Source organism: Setaria viridis, chromosome 8, assembly GCF_005286985.2.
Source record: "Setaria viridis chromosome 8, Setaria_viridis_v4.0, whole genome shotgun sequence".
NCBI lineage: Eukaryota > Viridiplantae > Streptophyta > Magnoliopsida > Poales > Poaceae > Setaria > Setaria viridis.
The window spans coordinates 25,250,645-25,260,797 of NC_048270.2; the positions used below are offsets into that span (position 1 = coordinate 25,250,645).

General features: G+C 42.8%; 1 protein-coding gene across 1 annotated transcript; it reads right to left on the reverse strand.

Annotated features, from left to right (window-relative positions):
- Positions 1-2,094: 2,094 nt before the first annotated feature.
- LOC117834409 (disease resistance protein Pik-2) lies at positions 2,095-8,784 on the reverse strand. Its single transcript, XM_072290274.1, is given in 5 exon segments — positions 2,095-3,197; positions 3,200-3,366; positions 3,509-3,544; positions 5,696-5,778; positions 7,290-8,784. Coding segments are annotated over 5 exon segments (2,235 nt in total). The 5' UTR covers positions 8,136-8,784.
- Positions 8,785-10,153: the final 1,369 nt, after the last annotated feature.

Genomic DNA, 10,153 nt, shown 5'->3' on the forward strand with positions numbered 1-10,153 from the left:
AAAATTTCCAATTTTCAATACTACTCTTAAACAACAGAGACCTTGGCAGAAGGAAGCAAAGTCTCCTGAACCTAAAGAAGCCAACAACATTGCAGAACTTAGGGCAGCTGATAAATGCTTTAAGTGCAAGGAAGCATGGGTCCTTGGTCATGCCAAAGTATGCAAAGGAAAACAAGTTTACTCTATCATTGTAATGGAGAATGCTGAAGGAAAGGAAGAAATAGTTATGGTTTAAGACACTACTGTTGCAGAAGAGAGGGAATATTTTGATGCTCAACAAATCCCAGTAATGCAATTGTCCATTCATGCCTTATCTGGTACAACTCATCCCACGAACATTTTCGCACTGAAATTGCAGATAAGAAAGCATTGGGCCACTGCATTAGTAGATAATGGTAGTGATGCCTCTTTCATCGGTGCAAAATTTGCAATCAAGACCAACAATGCTATTTCAACTGTATCCATTGTGCAAGTAGCTACAGCAAATGGGACAAAAATGCTTAACAAAACTACATGTTTGAACTATCCTTACAGTATTCAGGGCCATTATTTTACTTCTGACTTCAGATTGTTGGAGGTTCAAGGATATGATCTTATCTTGGGAGCAGATTATATATACACCACAGTCCAAGTTGGCCTTAATCTGAAAACAAGAGAGTTTTCAATCACCAAAGAAGGCAAACACATAGTCACATTTTTTGATGAAACGTTGCCACACAAGAATGTGCTCATTAGTACAAAGAAGCTTTGCAAACTACTCAAGAAAAAAAGCTATTCGAGCTGTTCTGGTTTTGAATAGTGGACAAACACAAGACACAACAGTATATTAGCTGCATAAACATCCTGAGGTGACAACACTTTTGAAAGAATATGATGATATATTTCAGGAACCAAAGAACCTTCCCCCCAAAAGATCAGTGGATCATGCTATGACTTTGTTGGATGAATCAAGGACAGTGAATCAGAGGCCATACAGGTTGCCCTTTCACTAGAAAAATACCATGGAGGTACTGATCAAACACATGCTCAACTCTCAAATGATTAGGCCCAGTATCAGTCTATACTCTTGTCCTATGATCTTGGTGAAGAAAAAAGTATGTGTGTTGACTATAGGGAACTCAACTCAAACACTATCAAGAATAAGTATCCTATACCAATTATAGAAGATTTGTTAGATGAACTATTTGGAGCCAAAGTATTTTCTAACATAGACCTCAGGTCTGGCTATCATCAGATCAGAATGAAAGAGGAAGATATTGTCAAAACATCTTTTACTACACACTTTGGTCACTAGAGTAAAGTGCATGGCGGGTCCTTAAACTTTCTTGGGTATGTCACCCTACTCCCTGAACTCGTAAATTGCATATTTCGCTTCCTAAACTTATCTTCGGGTGTCATCCCGATCCCCGAACTCGCAAATTGCATACTTGAATCTCTAAACTTAGCTTCGGGTGTCATTTAGATTCATATACTTTAAAAATACATGTTAATTAACAAGAAAAAATTAAATCTATTGTTTCTCAAAAGCTGATTTGGTGCTAAAATGAGAAGCGACTAGCGTAAATTGCAACCTCTGCTCCCATCTTAATGACATTAACCTCATTGATTGCGATTAGGGTAATTAAGAGACACTAATTGTGTATAGTTTTTCTCTAATAGTGCACCACTACAATTCGTGGATCACCTCCATCTCTGTTGGTTGCACTAGGCTAATTGAGCTGGACCTGAGGCACTGCTATTCTGTGGATGATGCCGGGCTCTAGGTACTTTTGATATACTCCCAGGACCTCAAACAATCATCCCTAGCTTCGAAACCGCATAGACAAATCCTAGTTTAACTTCCAAATTTTACCTTCTATTTTCACCTTTGGTGAATGCCATACGCGTGCTTGAGCTCAGGGAAGTTATTTGCATTTTCAAAGTATATGGATCTAGATGACACCCGAAGTTAAGTTTAGGAAACCAAATCTACAATTTATGAGTTCGGGGACTGGGATAACACCCGAAGCTAAGTTTAGGGAGCCAAATTTGCAATTTACAAGTTTAGGGACTAGGGTGACACACCCGAGAAAGTTTAAGGACCGGCCATGCAATTTACTCCAAATGTCGGAGATGTCGAGGGAGGACGAATCCTGGAGCTTCCCGCTGTGTCAAAGCATGCCCCCATTCATTAGTCTGGAGATGATGGAGCTTCTCCATATTGCGTACAGACTCCAACAAAGCATCCACTGCATTCGCGTGCAGCTCATGTATAAAATTGTCAATCTTGAGCACCCTCAGTTCCCTCAGGTTGCCCAGCTCGGAAAAATATTTGCATGCTGATTCGCTGTCATCAGGGACAGCTCTTATCTGCAGCTCCACCAAAGACGTTAGTTTCCCAATAGTCCCCACCTGGGGTTCCATATACAAATCAGTAGCACGCAAGCACAGAAGTCGTTCTATCAAGCCGATGCTCAACGGCAACTCTCTCAGATGTGTATTGCCACTTAAGTCCAATGTTTCCAGAAACTTTAGGGCACCTATTTCTTCGGGAAGCTCAGAAATACCCGTATCTTTTAACCCCAGGTATCTCAACTGATGCAAATCCCCAAGATGCTTCAGATGAGAGGCTTTAATGTCCGGGCAATCCTCCAAAGCAAGCACTCGTAAAACAGTGAACCTCGACAGTGGAACCACCTGAAAAGAACTACACCAATACACTACAAGTGACCGTATGCGTGGCATTCCCATCTCAACCCTAGGGATGTTTCCTACTGTTCTCCTTTGGAAGGATAATCTGCGGACTTGCCGTTCTGAAAAAGCGTTCTGCTCATTGTGAAATATAGTAACAAAATTTTCTTCACATGACAAAGAACGGATCAGACCAAGCACCATATCATGAAGACGACAACCACGTATCATACCATGCTCCAATTTGTTTTCCAGTGGCTGTATCATGCTTCTGTTCATGAGCTCATTGAAGTATGCCTCTCCAAGTTCAAATTGTTTACCAGCTCCTTGTTGTTTCGCATGGACAAAACCTTCAGCTATCCACATCCATATCAATCGATCTTTATCGATAATATAGTCTTCCGGAAATACATTTAGGTACAGTAAACATGTTTTTAGATGAAAAGGCATGTCATAGTAGCTGAAAGCCAATATCTTCATAGTGTTCTCCACATGCAGGTTACCATTACGACTGAAACTTATAGAACCATACACACAAACCATTGATCCCTTTGTTTACCTGCCAATAAACTGGCCATTGCAATGATAGCTAGTGGTATGCCACCACATTTCTTCAATATTTTCTCATGTACATCATCCATTTCATCATGTCGACATATTCCTTGACCACTTATAATCCTCAAATAGAATAACTTTCTGGAGTTTTCATAAGAAAGTGCATGTAGCTCATAAACATCTCCAGCTCCTTTCGCAACGTCAAATATACGAGTGGTTGTGATCGATTATTCTACATCCAAGGTTGGTTTCAACCAAAGCCAATCTGATTATTTCCCAATACTGAATGCTCCATACGTCATCAATAACAATAAAGTACCTATCAACACAACATAGCATTCGACATGAGTTAATAAATCATCTCGAGCATAAATGCAAGCAAGAAGCATGCAATATATATAGAACTAGAAAAACATATTCAATTAGCAATCTTGGAACTATATGGAGAAGATGCCTTGCTTCTTGAATCATATTGAATAAGACTACATATGAAGAGTTTTGTTGCTCTCTTTACAAGAAAACTACATCATTTTTAGTTATATGTTTATTACTAGGATAGCTTTTTCCCATCCTTTTTCAGGTACCTTTTGGTATCTTTCTCCAAGGATGACAAATATCTTACTAAAAAGGGAGAGAAAAGAGAGAGAAAATGCATTGAATTCTCAAAGGAATTGGAAACACAGGGTCTGACTGCATGTTACAATTTATCCAAATTGCATAGATATGAAACACGGGGTTATACCTCATGTTTCAATATACCAAAACGCAAATGAAACATTCTTATCCTCCAAACTTCCTTTGAGGTTACCCAACAGTCTGAAGACCATGAGTATAATTTTTTCCGTCTGAATTGAATATACGCGCTCTTCCCAAAATCCAATTTTCAGGACTATTAAGTGTTATTGAACGTATCAATGTTTTACTAATTTACAAAAATGGATTGATTTAATATATTCTGATTCAATACTTGTAAAATAAGAAATACAATCTTGTTTCAAGGAAAAGGTAGGTGAGCAACTCGCTAGTTGAATCAGGGTCAACTCAAGTATCAATCAAACAATCAAATATAACCCGCACATGTAATGTAGGTCAACTTATCTCTCAAGACAAGTGGAACCACACTCATGCACCGATGCAAACAACTCCTATGAATGGGAAGACAATATGACATGATATGTTAAATTTTATTTGTGCTGAAGTGCAATTTACTTTTGGACTTGTTGTGTGAGATAAGAATTGCCATTAATACAGAAGATCAGAGTAATTTATTTTCTGATTTTGTACAAATTTATTTATATATTAATTTTTTACATTATTAGTTGCAACTCATATTTGTCCCAAATTAATTATTTTTAAAGGAATTAAAGGTGGAGAACTTTAAGCACATGTTGAAGAACCAACTAACATGAAAATAATGTATACAGATAGGATTAAGTTACGTTTTCATCTCAAAATTCAAAACATTATGCATTAGTCACCTAAATCCTAATTTTAAGTGCCTCACTGAAAGATATGCAAGCACATAAAAAAACAATTTGATCCATAAAGCAATTGATAAATTCTACATGGACAAAGCAATCAATAAATAACTCGATCAATTCAGGAAGAGGTAAACCATTGTATCATGAAAAACAAAGTAATGTGTAGTTGAGGTAAAAGGGCATATATAGGTTGCACAGAATTTGTAGCATTTAAAACCTAGAACAATTATTTAGTTTACTTAAAACAACTCACATCTGAGAATCAAAAAATATTTTGATTTCGTCTGAAATACACCGAAGAGCTGTGTATTATGTATCAAGAGAGAGATAAAAGGTCCAATTACAAATACACCAGGGCATCTAGCTTGGACCCAAGAATGAAGGGTGAACAGCACGCTGATGAGTTTAACACAATTTAGGGTCATCTCAAGTTCAAGACAATTCCAGCCACAGCCATGCACCAATATAAACTATTCCTATGACCGGGGAAGAATGATGTGGCACTATACATTAAAATTTTGTTGTATGCTAAACTTTAGTTTAGTTATGAGTTGAAGTATGCATTAAAATTTACCATTAATACACAAGATTAGATTAATTTTATTTGTGAATTCCTACAAATATAATTATTATTATTTCTATTACATTCTTAGTTTTGAGGAGAACATTGGGCACCTGTTTAGGAACCAACTACCACCAAAGAACTGGAAAAAACAGCATTGTTCACATAAAATCCTAATTTTAAGTGACTCGCAGAAAGATATACTGGCAATTTAATTTAATGCAATCGGAAAGTAACTCAGTCAATTTGAAAAGAGGTGGACCATTGCAGAATGCTAAACACCGACATATGCAGTAGGCGTAAAAAGGCAGGTATAGCTTGCAAAGAATTTGTTGCTTTAAAAGCCTACAGCTTTTTTGTTTACTTATTATATAACTACCATAATTGAATGAGTATCAGACAAGTATAATTGATGTGTAGTTAATACCTCTTGTTGTCAAGGAACTCCAAGATCAAGTCAATCAGTTGTTTTTCATCCCTTTTTAAGTTGTGGATGTCCTTATACTTTTCCTTCACTACCGGAAACAATAAGGTTGCCAAGTGCCTGAGGCACTCGGCAAAGGCCGAAAAACTCTCGACAAAGAGTTCGCCGAGTGTAACACTCGGCGAACGGCACTCGGCAAACTTTCCTACGGCAAACGTGGAGTTGCCGAGTGTCGAACATCGAGCACTCGGCAAATGATTTGCCGAGCGTCAAAAAGCACTCGGCAAACATTTTCGGAAAAAATAAAAAAAAAACAGACCACCGGCCGTCGCCCGCCAGCCACGGCCACGGCCACCACGCCGCTGCCGCCCGCCGCCGCTCGCCCGCTGCCGCCCGCCTGCCGCCGCTCGCCCGCTGCCGCCGCCCGCCCGCTGCCGCCCGCCCGCCGCCGCCCGCCCGCCGCCACCCGCCGCCACGCGCCAGATCCGGAGGGGAGAGAGGTGGGGGCCGCCAGATCCGCGCCGGAGGGGAAGAAGGGGGCGCGGATCCGGCCGGAGGGGAGGTAGCCGGGGAAGAAGGGGGCGGCGGCGGGGCCGGGGGCCGGGCGTCGGGCGGCGCCGAGGACGGGGACTGGGCGCTGGGCGCCGGGCGGCGGCCGGCGGGGCCGGGGGCGGGGGGGAGAGAGAAAGATGTGAGGAGGAGATAAGGCCGGGATAAGGCTTGCGGCCGGGTGGGAAAAAAGAACGGTCGCCGAGTGTCCTAGGGTGACACTCAGTGAACGGTTGTTTGCCGAGTGTCTAACCTAGAACACTCGGCAAAGATATTTTAAAAAAAATTTAAAAAATATCTAACAGTTTTAAAAAATTGTCAAAAATTTACATGAAATAATATATATTCTCTATTGACTGTACAAAAAGTTTTGTAGTCAAATCAAAACTCGACCGTCATTTTGACTCTAAATCTTATGCAATCCTTCTCAACGTTACTATTCTTCTTCTGAAATGCTTCGGTTTGTAAACATCGTACGTGACGAAATGTGCAAAACATTCTCAATTTTTTTCCACAGCCTCCACCTATGATATCATCACATCATGACAAATCTCATGATTTTCAGACTTTCCTTATTTTCTTTATAATTTAAAAATACCACTGTCACACGTTCGTGGTCGTGTTTCCTGAACAAGATGTTCGAAATTTCTTGTCATTTCATAGGTCAGGTCTCAAATTGGGCCGAATAACATGAACATCATTTTTCTACTCATTTTGTTCCATAATTTGAATCACTTGCAGTTCAAATTTGACTTATACCAAAAATTTCCTTGAAATGCAATTAATTAAATAAATATAGCAAATAAATCCAAAAATATACCAAATTTTAACATGGAGTACCACATGTTGTATGTGGGGATTAGAAAAAATTTCATGGTGAAAAGAGGAAAAAAAATTATTTTTTTGCCGAGTGTCAAAAAAAACACTAGGCAAACCCCCCTCTTTGCCGAGTGGTTATTTTGACACTCGGCAAAGAGGGAGCTTTGCCGAGTATTTTTTATTTGACACTCGGCAAAGCCCCGATTTGCCGAGTGTATTTTTTTTGCCGAGTGTTTTTGGCTTGGCACTCGGCAAAAAGCTTGTTTGCTGAGTGCTCGCAAAAAAACACTCGGCAAAAAAAATACACTCGGCAATTTTTAGCTTTCCCGTAGTGCTTGTCAAGCTCAAGGAGAATATCCTTGAGAACTTTCTTCACATCTGGATATTGACCCACCGAAACAAAAGCACAACACTCGAATTCCACTTTAAGCTTCTCATACACTGCTTTGGCAAGAGTTGTCTTACCTAATCCCCCAACTCCAACAAAAGAGACGATCTTGAGGTGTTTCTTTGACATGTCATCCCCATTATTAAGTAAGTTTATGAGCTCAGCACTTGTCTCGTCGATACCAATAAGCTCAGTCACCTTTTTGTAAAGAGAGTGTAGGCGGGGATCAACAGGTGTTACCACAGGACTAGCAACAGCGCTGTTAACATTGTACCTGTCGTGCCGTTCCTTCACCACCTTGACGAGGCACTCGAAGTCCTTGATGTCGGTGGCCATTTTGTGGCGTCTCTTGATATTGGAAAGTGAGCCGAAGATCCTTTCAACCAACTCTTTGATCCCGTGTGGTTTCCCTGGCTTCTTGCTCTCCACACGCAATAGGAATCTGTCGATACTGTCCTCGATGTCGTAGGACAGCTCCCGGACATCCCTGGCCCAAAGTCTGGTGTTCTCATCAAGCTGCTGTGCAGGTATGCCGGACACCTTCTTGAGGGCAGCCTGCATGCTCTCGAGCTCAGACCTGAGGAACTTGATTCTTCCCTTCACGCTCTTCTGTAGGTCATACTCATCTTTTAGGAGCTCGCAAAGCTTGGGGATGAGGGCACTGATTGCCCCCGTTCCGAAGTTCATATATGATCAGCCTGCCTTGTCAGCTAAATCTCTGAGGTAGACTCCTGTTCCTCGCCTTTTAAGCTGAGCGAGTTCCCCAGGCAAAAACAAACCACCGCACCGAGCGAACCAGATGGGGTTTAATTAGAGTTTGATACTGCTGCAGTACTACATCTGAGCTCTGCTGTGGAGAAAAGAAGGGATCGATGGCGAGTAATGGAAGGTGATGGCGACTGTGATGGGAGGCACCCTCGGCTGCCGTGGAGAAAAGAAGGGATCGATGGACTTGGAGGTGATGGTGGAGGAGCAAGGTACCGGCGGAGATGGAGCTGGAGGTGGGAGCTTCAAGGAACAATGGGAGAAACAAGTGGGAGAAGCCAAATGATAGCTTGCTCCTGGTGACTGGGGGTGGAAGACGCCGTGGAGACACAAGACTAAAACCTGCTGGTGGCGAATATTGACTTGGCTCTTGGGCCAACTGCAAACACACCGTGCATTAATCATGTTGAAAGCGGAAGCGAGTGCGTGTCACGGACCACTAGGATGCCTGACGAACAAAGCGACGGCCGCTCCACGCCATGGCATCAACCTCTCCGGCTTCATTCACCCGGCGCACCACGTGCCTGCCAAGAGCTGGTCTAGTCTATTGTGTTAACAGGTCATAGTGGTCATCTGCTCCACGCCACGCTATTGTTACTTCGAGAATTTAGGAATCTGCACGTGGTTTTCCGTTTTCCCGTAAGAAGGGTCATGACTAAAAATGCAAAGTTCTAGACAATAATCATGCAGGAGTTACCCTAATACATGACATCAGCTTCAAGCAAAACTTGCCCAGCGCTGGAGATGCTTGCCGGAGGACAACACCAAGCCTTTGAAATAATTTGATCTTTCCGAAAAGAAAGCCTGACCAAGCGAAAAAAAATTAGGTGCAGGAGTCCTGCAGAACCCCGCGGTGCAGGATGGCTCCGGATGTGCGACACGTCGATCGAAAAAATATCCGCCGCCGTTGCCGCTCGCTCGCGTCCTGCTCTCGCAAGCGCGCCCGGGCCCTACTGCTCACTCACGCCCTGCGTGACAGCCCCGCTCGGCTCAGCTCGGCTCGTAGGCTTCGCAAGACTTGCAGGAGGCTCGGTACCTGCATTAGTTAGGGTAGTTAGATGCAGAATCTGGGGCCTTCCATAATCCCAGGACGGAGACGACGACCCGGGCGACGCGTAGAGGCCGTCGTAGGCACCGTGCTGCGTAGAGGTCGGGCGATGCGTAGAGGCCTCGTAGGTACCGTGCTGCGTAGAGGCCGGGCGACGCGTAGAGGCCGTCATCGGCGCCGTGCTGCGTAGAGGCTGGGCGACGCGTAGAGGCTGTCGGCAGCGCCGAACGGAGACGACGATGACAGGGGCGTGCAGAATCAAGTCGCGGTGACGGAGCGATCCATATGGCGCGTCGGGTCTGGAGGCGGAGTCGTTGGAGCATGCCCTGCCGGGCGGCGGTGACGGAGCGATCGACAGTAGCGGTGCCGGCAGGACGGAGCGATGAACAATAGCGGTGATCAAGGGCAAGATGAGGTAATTGAAGGAATGTGAATAACAAATTGAAGTGATACTATAATAGTATGTATTGTTGTAAGGCACCTTTAATTCTTGACTCATTGTACAACAAGGGCAAGATGAGGTAATTGAAGGAATGTGAATAACAAATTGAAGTGATACTATAATAGTATGTATTGTTGTAAGACACCTTTAATTCTCGACTCATTGTACAATAGGTGGTTGATGAAGTTGCGGAAAATTATTTCATCGTTCCTAAAGTTGGAATGTCTTTTCAATCCAAGGAGGAAGCTTATGATATGTACAACACCTATGCAGGCAAGGTTGGGTTCAGTATTAGAAAGAGCGACACAAAGTATCGGAGAGATGGCAGTATCTATCTCAAATATATAGTTTGCAGTAGTCAAGGTCATCGACAAATTGAGTCATCAAAGGACACTACAAGGACAGGTTGCGATGCTCGTATTCAGTTTAGTGTCAGCAAGGAGGGGGTTT